Genomic DNA, 21167 nt, shown 5'->3' with positions numbered 1-21167 from the left:
CCCTAACAGAGCTCTTAAAGATGAAGGGGAAGGGGCTGGATGCAAAATGGCCGGGAGCCCGGTTAAATTGGACCCCGAAGTGCCAAGTGGCCTTCGACAAATTGAAACGCCTATTCAGCAGTGAGCCGGTCCTGAGCCACCCCGATGAGCAGCGGGCCTTCATTGTGCAATGCGACGCCTCCGATGTAGCCGTCGGAGCCATTCTCATGCAAAAGGATGGGGAAGGGAGGCTAAAACCCTGTGCCTATATCTCCCGGAAGTTCTTGGGAGAGCAGAGAAACTGGTCGGTGTGGGACAAGGAGGCTTTCACTGTGATGTTTGCTTTGAAAACGTGGCGGTCCTGGCTAGAGGGAGCCAAAGTATCATTTGAGATCTGGACCGATCATAAAAATCTTGAAGCTCTTACAGGGAAGCGAAAACTGAGTGAGAAGCAGATCAGGTGGGCGGGGTTTTTCTCCAAATTTGATTTCACGCTGTGGCACAAACCCGGGACAAGAAACTTCTTGGTGGACGCCCTCTTGCGGCTCCCGCAGCACAAGAGTCAGAAAGAGGAGGAAGTGGACTCTGTGATCCCGCCTTCTCAGGTGGCAGCCATGGTCACTACTTGATCACAAAAAGAAAAGAGAGCTAAAGGGACTCAGTAAGGACAAACTGGCTGCCGAGACAGAAAGGGAAGGGGAGGAGCGGCCAGAAGGGGTGCGAAAAGAGAAGGACGGACTGTGGTACAAGGGGGAGAAACTGTACGTTCCCAAAAGCTTAAGAGCAGAAGTACTACAGTTCTGTCACTCTAATAAATTGCAGGGCATTTCGGTTATGTAAAGACACTGCACCTAATTAGCAGGCAATTCTGGTGGCCGTCCCTAAAGAAAGACGTGTCGGAGTATGTGGCTGGGTGTCCCATCTGCATCATGGCCAAAAGATCCCCCCTTTCATTGTGGAGCTGCCCCCCTCCCATGGGAAAACGGTGATTTTGGTGGTGGTGGACACCTTTTCTAAGCAAGCCCATTTCATTCCGTGTGCCCAGCTGCCCACCGCAAAGAAGCTGGCCACACTGTTTTTCAATCATGTGGTGAAACTCCACTCATTCCCAGACAAGGTCATTAGTGACTGCGGGCCGCAGTTCGTTGCCACCTTCTGGCGGAAGTTTTGTAAATTGGTGGGGATAGAGCAGGGTTTGAGCTCAGCCTACCACCCACAGACAGACGGACAGACCGAGAGGGTGAATGGGGTTCTAGAGCAGTACTTACGCTGCTTTATCAACCACCGCCAGTCCGACTGGGTCAACCTGCTTCCGTTTGCTGAGTATGGATATAATAACAGTGTGCATAGCTCCACCAAGGCCTCCCCCTTCTCTACAGTATATGGGTATGAGGGCAAGCCAATGCCTTTTACTGCCAGGGGGGAACCCTCCTCGGACCCCACCGCCTTCGAACAATGGTGGCAGGGACCGAGCGGGAGCTGGAAAACCATCCAGGAAAACCTAGAGGCAGCTAAGGAAACCTACAAGAAATACTATGACAAGTCTCATGCTCCTGCTTGGGATTTCAAGGTGGGGGATTCTGTATTCATGTCTACCAAGAACCTGCCAATCAGTCAACCCTCTAGGAAGTTAGCTTACAAGTTCCTAGGACCATTCAAAATCAAGAGGGTGATTAACCAGGTGACAGTGGAATTAGAGTTGCCAAAGGCACTTAGTAAAATACACCCTGTATTTCATTGCAGCCTCCTACATCGGGACCCCGGGGCTTCGGATTGGCATCCTCGAGCACCAGCCCCCCAACCTGTACTAATTGGGAACCAGAGCCACCACGAGGTCCAAGAAATCCTGGACTCTAAAATCAAAAGAGGAATATTGTATTACCTAGTAAAATGGAAGCATTTCCCAGTCAGCGAAAATGAGTGGGTGGCTGAGGGAGACATCTCAGCACCAGACCTAATCAAAAAGTTCCATCAGAACCAAGCCAAAGGGGCGGTGGAGGCGGCTTAGGGGGGGCAGTATGTCAAGTCTGTGTATAACTCTGGCTCAGAAGGGAGTCAGGAGTCTACTACGATCAAGGCCAAAGCAGGCCTGAGAACGAATTGGTAACATCAATGTGTGAATGTTCCCTGCATAACACCCCCCCCCCGGTAGGAATTCCTTTGAAGTATCCCTTATATGCGGATATCTACTGTATGTTCCTCAGTCTTTCAATATTGGCCTAGCCTCAAGTAACAGTATCAATAAACTAGTTTCTTTATATCAACAATGACTCGTTATTGAATCTGCCAACTTGACAGTCTAGTCCTTAAACTAAACACATTGCTTTAACTGATTTAGGTGAATGGCTAAGTAGGGATGGGCATGAGCCAAACCACAAAGCAAAGTCTGTCACAATTTTTGCCCTGTTTGTGGTTTGCAGACGTATAAAGTTCATAATGGGTCTACCATCACAAACTTTCACAAACTTTTGAAACAGCTTGTGGTGGTTTGTGGATAGACCAGAAAGCAGGGGTTTAAAGGGACTCTGAGACCCTTTAAAAGCCTGCTTTCTGTTTCCCACAAAAGTTGCAAAAACATCTAAGCAGCGAGGAGCAGCCACCATTCAGCTGTTTTTCACACTTTCTGCAAACCCTGTTTAAAAGGACTGTGGTCCCTTTCAATGGGATTTGCAGAGCCATGAATTGGTTCACAAACAAACCTCTTTGGCTGAATAATATGCTGAATAACAGGGATGTATGTATTTTAAATAAGGAAAATACTGTAATGTGCTAACTATAAACCCAAGTTTATCCAAGTTCATAAGAATTCCTTCAAGACTTCAAATTCTTCAGTTTCAAAACTTCACACGAGAAATCCTGGATACTATGTCTCATTCCAGTTACCTTCATCAGTGAGTTGGGTGTTGTATGGAAATTATTGCAACAATATAATTTAAAGTTCTGCATGTTAATCCACAATCACTTTCTCTGGGCACCATCAGCATCATCTAGAACACGAATAAAGCACACATTCCTTAATGGTCTAGATTAAAAGCTTGGATTTTTATCATTTTGGAGTCTGAATATTGCCTTTTATTCTGATGACTTTGGAACACTGATTTCTTCTTTTTGAAAATATTGACTTTGTTGTAATTATAATGAGTTTAAGAATTCCATATAAATGAGTTTGTACTTAATATTATTGTTGCTTAATATAATTTATAGTAAGAGCATTACAGTATTTTCCTTATTTAGAATAATAGAGATTGGCATGAACGCTCCCCCATCAGGATTTTCTACAGACTCAGGGGACGCAAAGAGCGTCAAAAAAGTATTGTGTGTGTGTGTGTGTGGGGGGAATCAACTCTCCCCAAGTTAAAAAAAAAGCTTTTTGGATTTTTCTGCAGATCCATGGATTCCCCTGAATCTGTAGAAACTGTTGGGAATTAGGTGTGTAGAGTATTGTGGGTGATTGGCTGTTTAAGATTAGGGGGCTGTCTGTGCTCAAGAAAAAGTTGCCCCCCCAGTACTAGTAAAAGAGAACTGTCATTATCCAGTAGGGGTTTTAGGTTGCTGATGATGCGTTGAACTGTTTTGAGTTGAGAACTGTATGTGACCACTAGTGGTGGTGTGTTGTTGTCTCTTTTGGGCCTGTCTTACAATAGGTTTTCTCTGGGTACCCACCTGAATCCACAACATTTATATCACACTTAATTATTCTTGTTTTGTTATATTTCTTACCAGGCCTCAGATTCAGTGGGAGCTCACAGAAGCACAGCTCCTCAACCTTTCTGAGAGTTCCACCTCCTGTTTCTGAGAGTTCCACCTCCTTGTCCATTAAATAGTATGTGCAGCTGCATAACAATCCCTGGATGAGCTCCACCACCTATTTTTCTACAAAACAACCCTTGTTTCTTACAAACTTCTTATTACTTCAGACCAATATTTTCATGGCATTGCACCTACCTTACTTTTTAAATCTTTATTTTGGTATGTCTCTGCAAGAAACATTCAATACCACCCATTTTGATTTCAAGATTTCCTCTTTTCTCACTAGTTAACTACTGCATTGGAACTTTCTTCTATCTAGACCACCTATTTTGTAGTGGTTGCATGGGATACATAGCAATCCACTCAGTGGCATTTCTACCACCTGTCTATAATCTCTAGTCTTAGTTACATATTGCCATGGCATCTCTGAGAATGTCACTGTGGGGTGTATTGATCTCTTCTGCATTTGACAAATGGAGAAAAAAAGCACAGGAAAAACAGCTAAAATTGGGCCGTATGACCGTTTTTGCACACAGCTTACCTCGCAGTCACAATCCTGTTCCCTCTGCAGCATCTGTCGGATTTCCCACCATCTGCGCTGGAGTTACAGGAAGTGCCGCGGCTTTTGCATAGCAAACGTAAACTGGGTTTTACGTTTTACTTCCTGTAACTTCGGCGCAGATGGTGGAAAATCCGACCAGACACTGCGGAGGGAACAGGATTGTGACTGTGAGGTGAGCTGTGTGCGAAAATGGTTGGTATGTTTAGATACACTCAACATGTTGGTTATCTCAGTAAGCACTGTTCGAATGCGAAAGGGAAAAAGGTCCAAAACACATTAGGAGGCATATGTCTTAACACTATTAACATACATAGACTGTTAGAATAATGGTGTACATTTTGTTTTGAATATCAATGATGTTTGCTAGCATGTGGTAACAGTCATACTACATTCCTGGTGATAAACAGAATACCAGGCAGCATTTTTATTCATTCATGCAGGCAAGAATGATACTGGCATGTGTAATAATAATTGACAACCCTGAATACTGAAGGCAATTTTCTTTAATTTTAATGAGAAGCTTGGTTTTTCAATTTGCATCCCTGCTTTAAAAACACTCCCTGGAAAGGAACATTATTTTGAATAGTGAATCTTCTACTGATATTTCTTAATTTTATTTTACAGAAAAGAACAACATGCCTGGAGGATTTGTACAACAGATAAAAAGCATGTTGTCTGGAGAGACCCCAAATCAGTAGATTTCTCCTGTTTTTTTCTCAAGAAGGTCCATTATGGTTCAAGGGCATTCCGGAGTTTTGTTTTGACCATAGGGACAGATTATCTGCTTGCCTGCCTGAGTGTCTGTGTAGATGCAGAACTATACAGGTATTTTATTGAAGACAGAAGGAGTGCTGGTGAACAAAATAGGATCTCTACACATACTGCATTTTATTTTCCAGTGTAAAATCTTTTAAAAGGTATTTCTAGGAAATGGTATTTCTAGCTCTCTAGCAACTGTCTCTGTTGGCAAAAGCAGCTTCAAAGCCACTTGAATATGATATGAGAATCAATGTATGCTATTCTTATAGCATATGTTGATTTTAAAGATGCTGGTGGGTCTGCCATTGAGTGGCATAACTTTGAAAGTTTGGGAGAGAAGATATATACTGTACTTTCAATTACCATAATAAAGTTTATATTCAAGGGCTGGTTTCAGCTAGGGTGAGAATTCCGCAATGCTTATAAGGAGACAAAATACAGAAATAAAGTAATAAAGCACCTGTAAGAAGCATTTTGATTTAAGTTGTAAGTAAAAAGTCTATTATTGGTTTTAGTTATTTATCTTCAAAGTCCACCCCCTTCCCCATTTCCACTTGTACACATTGTACATGATAGCATGAATACAAACAAAAGAGTTTTCCAATAGGACACAATGCATCAAATGAAAACTACGGGTGTCGTCTGGTAGGGGCATAATGGAAAGTCAAACATTTCACCTGATGTCTTTTATTTCATTTGGGTACTGAAGAGAGGAAGCTCTGTCTGAAATGCTGTATCTCTTCATAAGGAGCCAAAGTATTTCATTCTTCTGGTGGCAAAGAAGCTCAAGAATTCTGAAATCCCCATACTTCTAAGAGCTGTACCTGAAAGTTTTCTTGGCAGAGAGGAGAGTTGTCAAATGTTTCACAGTGTTCTGTTGTCCCATGGTGCAGATCAGCATCAATGAAAAGAGCCTGCCCTCCTCCACCACCTGGAAAACAACAGCATAGATTACTAAAAACACTTGCTTGCTAGATTGGTTATGGGATACATGCCTTGATACTGTTGTACAATCTCTTCTTTTCCTAGCGGTTATATAGCTAAGATGGTCTCTGGCTCTTGTGAAAAACACATGCCAAGAAATGGGAAGGTGGATTTGGGTCATCTTTGTTATTTTGCAAGGCTGGGTCCCAAATGCTGCCTTTTCATAATGAATCACCTTTGTGACAAAACCAAATGCCAACACCTAAACAGTAGTAACTTCTGTCCAAATGTTTCCATCTAAATAACTGAATTGGTGAAAGAATCCATCTTGCATTTAGAAAAAACTAACTCTGGGCACTTCCGGTTACAGCGAGACGAGGCGGTCGCGTTTCAAGCCATCAGGGCAGGAACGGATCGAACCGTGCGGGCTGGGGGGTCGTAGGACCCAGCATGCTCCCGTCGGAGGAGCATTGCTAGCAGAAGGGGTCTTGGGGAGAGGCACGGGGGAACTTTTAGGTTCCTGGCTTTTCTACCCTCCCTTTGCCCCAACCACATCGTGCGCCATTAGGTGAGAGAGTCTCAGCTACCGGAGACAGAGGTGAAGGTGGAGGGCGTTTGGTGAAAGTAAATGAAACTAACCCAAAAACGGAAGACTAAGAGGAGACAAAAAGGAAAAAAAAGGACAGTATATACCTGAAGTGAGGCGCTTTTTGTTATGGCTGCAAATTGGGCTTGCCTCGGTCGCGTATGTGGGTGTGGCTGAGAGAACTACTTTGAGACAACTACTTTGTGGCTGGCGAGAGGAGCAGAGGAACAAAGTCGGAGGAAGGAGGAAAGGAGGTGGGCGGTGGCAGCTGCAGCGGATTTGGCACTGAAGAAACAAACTGATTTTTTCTTTCCCTGTCTCACCTCCTCTCCGTGGCTAGCAAACACCATAATTAGTATTTTTCTTTCTTTTTGAAGTATTCTACTTTTTTCTTGTTAAAGAACACTGAAATGTGATTTAAAACACTGTATCTCTAGCTGAAGGGCGTGGAAAAGAGAGGAGGAGGAAAGTGACAACCCTGTGCTACAAGAGTGGAAAGACCTCGAGTTAGAAAGTACCGTAAATTTCTTGAAACTTGCCTAAAACTAAAGACTCACTTAAAACATTGTGTGTAAAGATTGCTACGTGTTGTGGAGATCGGATGGGAGAAAATATATAATGTTATAGAAGATCTGATTTATATTAAGGATTAGGTGGACTATTTCTTTGGACTAAGAGCTGTAGAAAAGTGAATAGTTCATTAAAAGACTGAGTTTGATCAATATAATATAAGTAACTTGGAAGAAGAAATTTAAAGACTAGAAAGACCAGAAAGACAACAAGGGGGGAAAACGGACAAAGAAGAAGAGGAAGAAAGGGGAAACAGAAGGACTGAAGGAAGAAAGAAGAAAGAGAGGGAAAGCAAGGAATTGAATGTTGTTAGCCTATCACTGTATAATTTACAAAAGTGTGTGAATGTGTGTGGGTCTAAGTAAAAGTGTATGGTTAATGAGAAAGGATTAGGATGCAGAATGAATGAAGTGAGTGTATGTAGTCTGCAAGAGGTAGTGAGTGGAGTGTTTGAAAGGGTTAAGTGGTGCAAGAGGAAGGCAAATAATGAATAATTATTGAAATCAGTTGAACATGAAGCATTATTGCTTGGGGAAGAAATTGATTTAGACTAGTTGGTAAAGGGATACTAAATCTCTGTATTGGTGTCTTCATTCTATATTATTATATGATAATTTGAATTTCTCCTGCTTAACTCAATGATAGAGGGAATCATGTTGTCGCAGGATGCTCTCAAAGTATTTCAGTCATCTTTTGAAGATTCTTTAATGGGGGCATTAAATCAGATGCAGAACAATTTAATGGAACAGATAGGGGGATTAAAATTTAAGCTTGATGGATTAGAAAATGGACTGAAGGACATAAAAACGGATATGACAAAGTTGACACAAACCAAAAATTCTATTGATACAAAACAAATACTAAAGGAGCAAGGTACAGGCAACTTGGAAATTAAACAGGAAGAATCAGAGACCAGGATTACTAGATCAGACATGTATAAGGTAAAATATACTCCAAGATTTTTAACCATATCAGAAGAAATAAATGAGGATTTATTTTGTTCAGTAGTGGAAACATTGACCCCCATGCTGGAAAAAGAACAAAAAAAAAAACCCGAGAGGGAAATTGAATATATATATAGGTTAAACTCTCTAAAGCTAAAAAAGAATGGTTCACTTAGAGAAATGCATTCAAGAGACATAAGGAAACAGATCAAAGATGTAGTTTGGAGAAGGGAAAGGGAGCAACTTATTAGATCTAGAGGTCAGAAAAATAAAAAAATGAAAGAGATATCATGGATAATTAGGCATTTAACTCCAAAACCAAGAGAGGTTTTAAATAACCAAGAGAGAAATTGGCGTAAACGGAAGAAATACCAAAAATGGAGGACTCATTAGGAAAGAAATACCAAAAATGGAGGATTCATAATTGGATGGTGCTGCTGAATGGAATGCCAAAGCAAATAGTTAGATTAGTGGGGCAGGTCATAAAGACGGTTAAAGGTGTATGGAAGTAAAGTATTATGTAAGGTGTCAAGCGTCATCGATAAAATATCTTTAATTGAGTTTTCCTTGAGTGCAAGTGAAAAGGATAAATGGGTTTAATTTGTAATGTAATAGTGAAAGTGAATGCAGTAAATGGTGAATAGAGATAATGGAATTTGAATGTATATATAATTAGTGAAAACACTGCCTTCGACTTCTGTTTTAATAATTTTTCTTTTGTATGGTAACAGGCCTGTACACAATATATTAATTTAATAAACTATAAAAAAAAAGAAAAAAAAAGAAAAAAAAAAGAAAAACTAACTCTGACCTAAATTTCAACATTGTTTGCAACAACAATAACAAAAACGTAAATAAGCTTCTTTAGACAGAGAAGGTTGATCCCATATGCAAAAAGCATTTGGGATTTTTTAAAAAAAATATAACAGCTACCAGTGCCTCCTTGTGGTTGCTGTCAACAGTATATGACTCTATGGCTGCATAGAGAACTCATCAGTTGTGCAACTCTTCTGCATTATATATGAGCACAGCAATCCCAGACCCCAGATTAAATCAGTGCCTTATTCTGCATGCATATAGTATAGTTGGTTGGCATGTTGCTGTATGAAAGCAGTTAGGCCCTTGTTATTTCATCGGTATATCTGAGTAATCTTCTTTATGCTGTTTTAGCATACACAGGAATATGTCTGCTATCTAGGCAGAGATTCCTGTCACTCAGTGCCCTCATCAAATTATTTGGCCATACCCCTCCCATCTTTAGACTTCTGTCTAAGACCTTGAGACCTTATATTGCTCCCTTCTATAATACCATTTGCTGCACACTGGGCTCCTCATAATTACAAAGCATTTTTATAGGTAAATAAATAAACACAGCTGAGCTGTGGTTGTATTAGGAAGAGGCCTGCTCGATCAGACCAGTGGTCCATCTAGCCCAGCATCCTGTCTCACACAGTGATCCTGTCTCACACAGTTCCTCTGAAGGGTCAACAACAGGGCACAGAGGCCAAGACTTTCCCCTGATTTTGCCATCTGGCATTGGGATTCAGAGGTTTAGTGCCTCAGAATGTGGAGGTTCCCCTCAGTCACCATGGCTAGTAGCCAGTGCCACTGATAGACCTATCCTCTATGAATCTATCTAAACCCCTTTAAAGCTGTCTATTTGTGTGGTTATCATTACATCTTCTGGCAGTGAATTCCACATTTAAATCACTCTCTTTGTAAAGAAATATTTCCTTTTGTTCCTCCATCAACTTCATTTGATGCCCTCAAGTTCTAGTATGAAAATTTATCTTTGTCAATTCTCTCTACCCCATACATAATTTTATAGACCTCTATTATGTCCCTCTTAATCATCTCTATCCTGAACTGAAAAGTCCCAGATTCTCAAGCCTTTCCTCATACGGAATGTGCTCCAACCCCCTAATTATGTTGGTTGCCCTCTGTTGTACTATTTCCAGCTCTGTGATGTCATTTTTGAGATATGGTGACCAGAACTGTACACAGTATTCCAAACAAGGCTGCACTATAGATCCATACAAGGATATTATAATATTGGCTTTTATGTTCATTCCCTTTCCTAATAATCCCTAACATAGAATTTGCCTTTTCCATGACTGCAGCACACTGAGTTGACAATTTCATTGAACTACCTTCTATAACACAAAGATATTTTCCCCTCTCAGTTTCAGGAAGTTCAGACCCCATTACCCTGTACTTGAAGCTGGGATTTTTTTGTCCCAATGTGCATCACCTTACACTTGCCAACACTGAATTTCATTTGTCACATTGTTGCCCACTCACTCAGTTTGTGGAGATCCTCTTGGAGTTCTTCACATTCAGCCTTGGTTTCACCGTTCTGAATAATTTCATGTCATCTGCAAACTGAGCCACTATGCTACTCACCCCTAGTACCAGATCATCTGTGAATAAATTAAATAGTACAGGCCCCAATACCAGTTCTTGTGGGACCCTACCACTTACTGCCTTCCAATGTGAGAACTGTCCATTGCTTCTTATCATTTAACCAGTTTTTAATCTACAAGATAACCCATCCTCTTATCCCTTTACTGCTAAGTTTACTCAGGAGTCTTTGGTGAGGTGCCTTGTCAAAGGCTTTTGAAAGTCCAAGTATACAATGTCTACTGGGTCACCATTGTCTATATGCTTGTTCACTTTCTCAAAGAACTCCTAATTTGCCTAGGGCAGATGCTAGGTTGATTGGCTTGTAATTTCCTGGTTTCCCTCTGTACCCTTTTAAAAATTGGTGTAACATTGGCTGTTCTCCAGTTTTCTGATACAGTGGCTAAATGTAATAGTAGTTTATATATACAGGTTAGTCGATCAACTATCTAACATTTGAATTCTCTAAGAAGTCTCTGGTGTATGCCACCAGGACCTGGAGACTTATAAGTTTTTTTTATTTCTCCAGTAGTTCTAGCACTTCGTCTCTCATCACCTCAATTTGACTCAGTTCTTCAGACTTGCTTCTTGAAAATATGGCTGTGGCATAGGTCTGCTATCTAGGCAGTGATTTCCTCATTTTCTCCAGTGAACAACAGAAGCTTAAAAAATTCATTGAGCTTTTCCGCCATCTCCCAATCTTCCTTTAGTAATTCCTTTATTCCTTTGTCATCCAGAGGCCCAACTGCTTCTCTGGCTAGTTTCCAGAAATATTTAAAGAAATATTTACTGTTTGTCTTGATGGTTTTACCAAACTGCTCCTCAAGTTCTCTTTTTGCATTCCTAATTATTGACTTCTATTTCTTTTGCCAGAGCCTGTGCTGCTTTATGTTCAATTCATTGGGGCAGACCTTCCACTTTCTTCATAGAATTATAGAGTTGAAAGGGACTTCCAAGGTCATCTAGTCCAACCCCCTGAACAATACAGGAACTTCACAAATACCTCCCCCCACACACATGCATACATACATCCCCAGTGACCTCTGCTCCATGCCCAGAAGAGGGCAAAAACCTCCAGGATCTTTTGCTAAACCGGCCTGGAGAAAAATTGCTGACCCCAAAGTGGCAATTAGCATTTTTCTGGGCATGTAAGAAAGAGCCACAACAACTAAGCAATGATGCAACCCTTCCTGTCCTCCTTTTCATGATCTGCCTAATTCACAGAATCAGCATTCTATCAGATGACCATCTAAAAACCTCCAAGGAAAGAGAGCCCAACACCTCCCAAGAAAGCCGGTTCCACTGAGGAACTGCTCTAACTGTCAGGAAGTTCTTCCTAATGTTTAGCTAGAAACTCTTTTGATTTAATTTCAACCTATTGGTTCTGGTCCAATTTTCTGGGACAACAGAAAACAATTCTGCACAATCATCTATATTACAGTCCTTCAAGTACTTGAAGATGATTATCACATCACCTCTTAGTCATCTCCTCTCCAGGCTCTCCTTCCTCAGACCATCTTCATTGCCCTTCTCCAGGCTCTCCTTCCTCATAAGACTTGGTCTTCAGACCACTCACCATCTTCATTGCCCTTCTCTGGACACATTCCAGCTAGTCTATATCCTTCTTAAATTGTGGTGCCCAAAACTGAATGCAATACTCTAAGTGAGGTCTAACCAGAGAAAAGAGATACCATCACTTCATGTGATCTGGACACTATACTTCTGTTGATACAGCCCAAAATCGCACTTGCCTTTTTAGCTACCATATTATACTGCTGATTCATTTTCAGTGTATGGTCCACTGAGACCCCTTGATCTTTTTCATACATACTACTGCCGAGACAAGTTCCCCTCCCCCAATCCTATAATTATGTATTTGATTTTTCCTATCTAAATGCAGAACTTTACATTTATCCTCCTTGAAATGCATTTATTTCTTTTAGCCCAGTTTTCCAGCCTGTCAAGATCATCTTGCATCCTGTCTCTGTCTTCTACTATATTTGCAAACACACACCCCCCCACACACACATTGAGTATCATTTGCAAATTTAAAAACATTCCCTCTATTCCTTCATCCAAATCATTTTGGATTTTGGAGAAGCTTTATTTCAGAGCGGGGGGAACAGTTATAAAATATAAGGTAAAATCTTCGGCTTGACTTCGCGAACGAAGATTTAAGAAAGGTGCAGTAATCCACACCTGCTGCAGGCTTGCTGGTGGCTGACAAGACCAATGCGGGACAGGCAGGTCCGGCCACAGTGGCTGCAGGGAAAAGTCTGATTTGGGGTTGATGCTGTAGCAGTGCGATTCTTCCTCAATCTCCTTTTGTCCTCAAGACCAGCTATGCATGTGTTCTCAAAGGAAGAGACAGCCTGGTGGATGGTGTGCCTCCATGCTTTGCAATCTGAGGCTAGGTCAGACCACTGCTGATGGTTGATGCAACAGGTACCAAGGTATTTCTTCAAGGAGTCCTTGTATCTCTTCTTTGGTGCCCCTCTATTTCGATGGCCGGTGGAAAGTTCGCCATACAGGGCAATCTTGGGAAGGCGGTGGTTTTCCATCCTGGAAATATGCCCTGCCCAGTGCAGCTGCGTCTTCAACAGCAGTGCCTCGATGCTTATAACCTCTGCCCGCTTGAGGACTTCAGTGTTGGTCACAAAGTCACTCCAGTGGATGTTGTGTTTTAACGATTTATTAATAACATATGGTTACAATATTTAATTGTCTCTTTTCTATACTAACCCATATGATATTTCAACCCCCCTCCCTCCAATACTTGACTTCCCCGAAGTTATAAATTTAAGTTCAATTATAAAGGTACCGGTAACCAATCAAAGTTCAATACTTTTCTTTTCTCATTGATACTAAAAAATTGTCCAATGTCTTTTTACGTTCTACTCTTTCTCCATATATCCTTTAAATTTTTTCCACTCCTTTTTGAATATATCTAAATCATAGTCTCTTAAAGTTTTAGTTAATTTGTCCATCTCACTCCACGATAAAACTTTCACAATCCAATCCCATTTCTCTGGTATTTTTTTTTGTTTCCACAGCTGCGCATACAATGTCCTAGCAGCTGAGAGCAAGTACCAAATTAAAGTCCTGTCTTTCTTTGGAAATTTTTCTAATTGTATTCCAAGCAAAAAAAGTCTCTGCAGTTTTTGTAAAGTCATAACCCAACATTTTGGAGATTTCTTGTTGTATCATCTTCCAAAACTCTTTTGCTTTTTCACAAGTCCACCACATGTGAAAGAAAGAACCTTCGTGTTTTCTACATTTCCAACATCTATCCGACATCTTTTTACTCATCCTAGCTAGCTTTTTTGGAGTCATATACCACCTATACATCATCTTAAAACAGTTCTCCTTAATACTCTGATAAGTTGAGGTCTTCATCGAGTTCTTCCAAAGGTGCTCCCACGTATCCATTTGTATTTCTCTATTCACATTGATTGCCCATTTAACCATTTAAGACTTTACTACTTCTTTTTCTGTAGACCATTTCAATAATAATTTATATACTTTCGATATTAATTTTTCATTATCTCCAAGCAGGACCCTTTCCAGTTCTGTTTGCTCATGTCTAATTCCATCCGATTTAATATCATTTTTCAGCAAACTTTTAATTTGTTGCATTTGAAACCAGTTGTACTTATTATTTAACTCTTCTGCAGATTTTAATTCAATTTTGTCTCCTTGAATCTTGAGCAGTTGATTATATGACAATGCTCTTTCTTCATCAGATTCAGCTGTTATTTTTATTACTTCTGCTGGCACTATCCAGAGCGGTTTTCTCTCATCACCATGTTTCTTATATTTTATCCAAGTGTTTAATAAACTATTTCTAATATAGTGGTGAGAGAAAAAACCGTCCATCTTATTCTTCCCATAACACAAATATGCATGCCAGCCGAATTTATTCCCATGAGCTTCTAACCGTAGAGGTTTTTTATCTAACAGCATTATCCAATCTTTGATCCATGTCAAACAAACCGCATCATGATACAATCTTAAATCCGGGAGCTGAAAACCACCTCTCTCTTTGGCATCTATTAAAATCTTCATCTTAATCCTTGGTTTCTTTCCGGCCCATACAAAATCAGAAATCTTCCTTTGCCATTTATTAAATTGTTTGGTATCTTTCACAATCGGAATAGTTTGGAACAAATACATTATTCTTGGCAAAATATTCATCTTAATTGCAGCTATCCTGCTTAGTAGGGACAAGTTAAGTCTATTCCATTTCATCAAATCTTTGTCCATCTTACACCATAACTTTTCATAATTATTTTTGAACAAGTCAATATTCTTCATGGTTATTTATAATCCAAGATATTTAACTTTAGTAGTGACTTCACAGCCCATCACAGTTTGCAATTATTTAATTCTATTTGGTTGCATATTTTTGCATAAAAATTTCGATTTCTCTTTATTTATATATAGTCCTGCTAACTCTCCATATTCTTTTATCTTAGCTAACAGCAATGGTGACACTTGGATCGGATTCTCTATTATGAACACAATATCATCTGCGAAAGCTTTATATATATAAGAAAATCCTCTAATTTTTAATCCTTCTATTTATCATTTTGTATTTGTTGTAATAAAATTTCAAGAGTCATTATAAATAACAGTGGTGATAACGGACATCCTTGTGTTGTACCTTTGCTTACCTTCAATTCTTTTGTAAGATCTGCATTTATACACAGTTTTGCTTGTTGTTCCGTATATATTGCTTTCGTCATCTTTATAAAATGTTCCCCTAAGTTTATTTTTTCCATTACTGCAAACATAAAGTCCCAACTCAAATTATCAAAGGCTTTTTCTGCATCTACAAAAAATAAGGCCGCTTCCTTTTCTGGATGCGTCTCATAGTATTCCACAACATTAATAGCAGCTCTTACATTGTCTCTTATTTGTCTTTTAGGAAGAAATCCAGCTTGGTTTTTTATAAAGTTAATCAAATATTGCTTCAATCGTTCTGCCAAAATTCTTGTATAGATCTTATAATCATTATTTAGCAGTGAAATTGGTCTATAGTTCTTTACATTTGTGACATCTTTGTCTTCTTTAGGAATCAAAGAAATTACAGCTTCCTTCCAGGTATTTGGAATTTTCCCCTTTTCTCTTATCGTGTTTAACAATTTCTTCAGTTTGGGTGTTATCTCATCTTTAAGGGTTTTGTAAAATTTAGATGTAAATCCATCTGGCCCAGGAGCCCTTCTTTCATTGCTTTTATTGCTGCTTCAATTTCAATTTTCTCTATTGGGTCATTTAAAATCTTTTTCATATACTCAGTCAGAGGTGCCACTTGGATATTCCGTAGATACTCTTCCATTTTTTCTTCCCTAATTTTCACACCTTTAAATAAATTTGCATAATATTTAAAAAATTCTCTTTTGATTCCATCTTGATCTACTATTGCTTTTCCATTTGCCATAATGTTATTAATGGTTTTATTTTCTTTCTTTTTCTTCAGTTGCCAGGCCAGATATTTTCCAGGTTTATTTGCACTTTCGAACGATTTCTGTTTCAGACTTTTTAAATTCCATTCTAGTTCTTTGTTCAGCAAATGTCTTACTTGAGATTGTAATATTGTAATTTCTTTTATTAACTTCTTTTTTCCTGGCCTTTTTTCCAATTCCCTTTCTTTTTTATTTATTTCATTTTGTATTGCTAACAACCGTTCTTCTTTGGCTCTCTTATCTTTATTGTTCAATGTGATTAATAGTCCTCTCATTACTGCTTTGTAAGTGTCCCATACTGTTTGAAATTCCATATCATCAGTTTCATTTATTTGGAAAAAAGCTGCAGTTTACTTTTCTAAAAGTGTCACGATGTCTTTATCTTGTAGCAAGTCCTCATCAATTCTCCATCTTCTTGCTTTCTTTTGCAATTTTGTAGACCAGCATATTGGATTATGGTCTGCACAAAGCTTTGGTAGAATCTCTACTTTTTTAGTTATGAGGCCCAAACTCTTGGAACCCCATAACATATCTATTCTAGAAAAAGAGTTGTGTCTCGCTGAGAAGAAGGTATAGTCTCTTACTTCAGGGCTGAATTTTCTCCAGATATCTTCCAAATTTTCTTGTTTGACCAACTCAAAAAAAGAATTTGGTAGTTTTCCTTCCTTGTCATTCTTCTTTTGGCTTGATCTGTCAATATTATTTTGTATTGTCCCATTGAAATCGCCCATCATCAAAATCTGATCATACGTCTTTTCATCTAATTGCCAATTAATATCTTTTAAAAACTTGTCTTTTGCTCCATTGGGCGCATATAATCCTAGTAACAACTTTTTTTCGCCTCAATTGTCACTTCTACTGCAATATATCTTCCTTCTTTACCTTCAAATATTAGTTTAGGTTCTAGTTGTTCTTTAATATAAAAGACTACCCCTCTTTTCTTTTGTTCTGCTAGTGAAAAAAATTCCAGCCCCAAATTCCTATTCCACAAAAATTTACAATCTTTTTGTTGTATATGAACTTTCTGTAGACAAATTATGTTACATTTTTGTTTTTTAATCCAATGAAATGTTGTTCTTCTTTTTTGTGGTGAATTTAGTCCATTTATATTCCAAGATAGTAACTTGTACTCCATTATGATGCAGACTCTTTATTCTCTTCAAAAAAGCTATGCATCTCTTGTTCACTCTTTATTGTAATCCTTTTTCCATGTTGTTCAAAGCCAAGACCTTCAGATAGTATCCATCTATATCTTGTGCCCTCTGCACGCAGCTTGTCTGTTAACCTCTTGTATTTCTTCCTGTCATTGATCACTTGTCTTGGTAGCTCTTTCATTATTTTGACTTTGCTCCCTTCTATGATCCAAGCTTTTTGAAAACCTTTGTTTAAGATTTTTCCTGCCAGATCTTTAGATCTTGGTCTTATGACAATGTCTCTTGGTAGGCCTTTTCCTTTGCATATGCTGAATTAACTCTGTAAGCAACATCCAACATACTTCTAAATTTTTCAGGATCTTCTTCTAAGTATTCAGTGATAATATTCACCATATAGTCCATTAAATCCGCCTCCTCCCCTTCAGGTATTCCTTTCAAACGCACTTGTGTTGCCATCAACTTGCAATCATGTATTATAACCTTCTCTTGGAGTTTTAACAAAGTAGAAGCATGTGTATCCACTTTTTCCTCTACCTCTTTAACTCTATTTTTGACCATTCCCAGTTCATCTTTAAAACCCTCAATATCTTTTCTAAGATCTCCAACTTCTTTTTTAAATTCTTTTTTCATTGCCAATTGCATTTTGCCCATTGCTTTTAACATTTTAGATTCTAGGGCATCAAATTGGGATTGCATTTTGTCAAATGAGTGGGCCCTTGCACAGTTACCCTCCCTTCTGACATAAAAAAAGTCACGAAAACTTAAAAGGTTTTCCAATCAAAATTCAACACCAAGTCCAATAGCTTAGAACATGCTGTTTCAAACAAGACTAATTTCGTTTTTCTCCTAGCTTCCTAGGCTGAGATATTGATTTTTAACAAATTTTACAGTTTTTCTTCCTTTTAAAATGGCAATCGTTCTTTCTCTATGATTAAACACAGTTCCTAGAGAGGTCCTTCTTGATCTTCGTCTTAATTCCTTCCTGGTTCAAATGTCACAGCTTTTGTAATCCTTATAGACTTTATTTGATTGGTCAGTAACTTTTACTTCCTGGTTCAAGTTGCTCCGTTCACGTGTCTAGTATCGCAGCCTTTGAAACTTGTGGAAATGTATAACTTCAACAGAAATAGCCTGTGTCACCAGCCACAAGCCACAAACATTCAAAACATCTTTCTCTTTTCTCTAAGTTCTTTTGAAGCTATTAAATTAGCAAAGTTCAGTTTTGGTAGGCTGTTATCTTCATTCAATTATGCTTCAGTTCAGTCTATTTATAAATTCCAGCAACGTTTAAAGCTTGTAGGAGTGTAGAACATCAACAACCTGCATCACAAACCACAAACAATCAAAACATCTCTCTCTTTCTCCAAATTCTGCTAAAGCCTTTAAATTTACAAAGTTCAAACCTGGCAGGCAGTCATCTTCATTCAATTACGCTTCAGTTCAGTCTGTTTATAAATCCCAGCAACGTTTAGATAAGCTTAAAAGAGTCTCGGAGTAGAAATATAAATCAAAGTACCTTAAACAGATATTCTTTTGCACTTCAGCTTTCTGTTATCTTGCAATTATAAATCGGTCCTTAAGTGTCTGGTTTCCAACAGGCTTAAGTCAAATTAATGACTTTTTAATCCTCTGCAGATGTTATCTAGACGTTCCCTCTCGAGCATCGCCGGATCTCAAGGTTTAAAAAAAACTAGCTACTCGCCTTTCTAAAACCGAAATCAACGACTAAAGGTGCTTGACGTCATCTTGGATTAATCTTTTACTAAGATTAATAAGCATAGACCCCCCCCCGAAGGGTCTTTCATACCCTGAACAGAGGGGGGGGGGAAATCCCCCTTACTAGAGGGCAGCAGCTCTGTCTTCCAGCCAATATGAAAAGAGTGGCTCTCTACGCCAACAGCAGGAAGGGAGTTGTGTCTGGGGGCACAACTAAACCACCCACCCCCTGGCACTGCTTTTGATGCAGAGACCCTAACCACATGGCAGCAAACTGCCCTGAGCAGCCTCGAGGCCCCCCTCACTCCGAAGACCAGCGTGCCCAAAGCAAAGAAGGCGTAGGGACGAACGAAGGAGCCAGTGAAGAGCAGCTTGGCATCTGCAACCCCACGGGAAAAGGAGATCATTGTCACTGATGAACTGAGAGAAGAAGCCTGGGAAGAAGAACCGGCAGGAAACGAGAGTGACCTACACTGAGCGGTTCCGAGCAGCAGGTCGTAGAACTAATGGCGTCACTGAGGGTGAGAATTACAGGGACTTTGTTTTTCATCCCACTGACTTTACTGAACCCTAATCTTAAGTGTTTTATACACGCCCAAGTGCTACTAGATTCTGGGTGCACCAGAGACATAATCTCACCCAAACTAGTGGAGGCTCTCGCACTCCCTACAAGTCCCCTCCAGCACCCCATACAATTTGAGCAGATGGATGGGATGATGATGAAGGGGGAACCCTGTACGGAACAAACTCAAGGGGTGCCAGTGGGGATAGAAGATCACTGGGACATGGAGATCTTTGTCGTGGCCCCCTCATCCTCGTTTGACATCGTCCTGGGGGTGGGGTGGCTGGCTAAACATGAACCTAACATAAGGTGGGGGGGACCAAATAATAGATTTTAGAGATGGAGGGTGCAAGCCTCACAGATGGAACGATGAGTGGGGCCCCGAACCTCCCCCCCCCCGAACAAGAAACTATGCCTCACCACAGAGACATATCTGAGTATGTAACCTCTTGCCCAATTAGTCTGGCTAAAAGGTGAGGGGGGAAACCGTGATTATTACAACCACTGGAGACAGCAACCTGACCTTGGTCAGCGGTGTCATTGGATTTTATTGTGGAACTTCCTCCTTCCCAGGGAAAAACCGTAATCCTTGTAGTAGTGGACACCTTTTCTAAACAAGTGCGCTTCATCCCATGCTCCCAAATACCCACTCTGGACGCTCCTGGGACAATTTGTGAAGCACTCTGGTGAGAAGAGGCAATAGTGGAAAAAGATAGAGGAACTTGCCTGCCCACGGAAGTAGAAGACTGTCCCCTAGGGACCTTGGGTCTGTCCCTCCTCTGGAGCAGAATTGTTCGTACTTCCGATTGTTTGCCATGGCAAAGGCGTCTATTCTGGGATGACCCCACTCCTGGAACAGAGGTTTGAGGTATCTCCAGTTCATCTCCCATTCATGATGGGAGACATCTCCCCTGCTCAGGGAGTCCACTCAAACAGTTCTCCAGCAGAAGCAAAGTGGGCAACTGGAGCAGAGCGTCGTTCAGGGAGACCACTGTCTACTGTGTCAAGCAAGGTTCTGATGTTCCAGCACACAAGCTTTAGTCTTTGCACACTTTGTGAGGCAGGTGCATGCCTTTTCTTTATTGTTATTTTTTGACCGCAAGTAAGGATGCCCGTTGACCGCGGCTAGCCAACTGGGGGGGAGGAGACAAGCTTTGTTTAGGCCACCTTTTCTAGGCCCCTCTCCGTGCGGAGCAAGCAGTGCTGTCCCTAAATAAGGCTGCTTGGTCGTTCAGAGTGCTGCTGAAAAATGCTTTCGTCTCCGGGTCAGCATCAGGCGACCAATACCCTGAACCGCCTACATGCAGGATCGGGACTGCGGCTTCCAGTGGCATCTTCCACTTGCCGTTTCGCCCCTTGCCCATCGCTGCAGGACTTGGTGCATTCTGGGTTGTGGGTGTGGATATGCCCTTCAGGCCTGCGCAGAGGAATTTTTAGGTGAAGTGCAGTGTGCGCGGTACTGGCTCCACCCTTTCACCTTGGGGTCATCTGCCATGGCCCAGTAAGCTGGGACGCCAGCAGCGAGTCCTCCAGGTGGTAGGTGTTACATTAACGAGCTCCATCTGCCCGGGTTTGATGTTAGAATTACCTTCTCTTGGCTGGCGAGGTTGGTGAACCCAGCCTGCCCATCCGGTTATACCGCCGGACATTCGGTCGCACCATGACGTGACAAACTCTGTGAAAAACGGGGGGGACCAGCGAGAAGGTGTTGCCATGGATGCAATAATGTAGGAGAGGCCATTGCAGTGACCATCTGCCAGGCATAGCCAGACAGTGACCACGCGGCGTTCACTATA

At 40.5% G+C, this 21167-nt stretch overlaps 1 protein-coding gene across 1 annotated transcript in view; it reads right to left on the bottom strand.

The window, feature by feature from the left end:
• Nucleotides 1-5773: 5773 nt before the first annotated feature.
• The window catches only part of LOC132581415 (TBC1 domain family member 24-like), a 53046-nt gene continuing 37652 nt past the window's right edge, over nt 5774-21167 (bottom strand). Inside the window, exon 7 of the mRNA XM_060252656.1 lies at nt 5774-5981. Within this exon, the coding sequence (XP_060108639.1) occupies nt 5836-5981 (146 nt within the window). The 3' untranslated portion in view covers nt 5774-5835. The remainder of the gene's footprint in view (nt 5982-21167) is intronic.

Source organism: Heteronotia binoei, chromosome 13, assembly GCF_032191835.1.
Source record: "Heteronotia binoei isolate CCM8104 ecotype False Entrance Well chromosome 13, APGP_CSIRO_Hbin_v1, whole genome shotgun sequence".
NCBI classification, from domain to species: Eukaryota; Metazoa; Chordata; class Lepidosauria; order Squamata; family Gekkonidae; genus Heteronotia; species Heteronotia binoei.
This window is presented reverse-complemented; position numbering and strand designations above follow the sequence as displayed.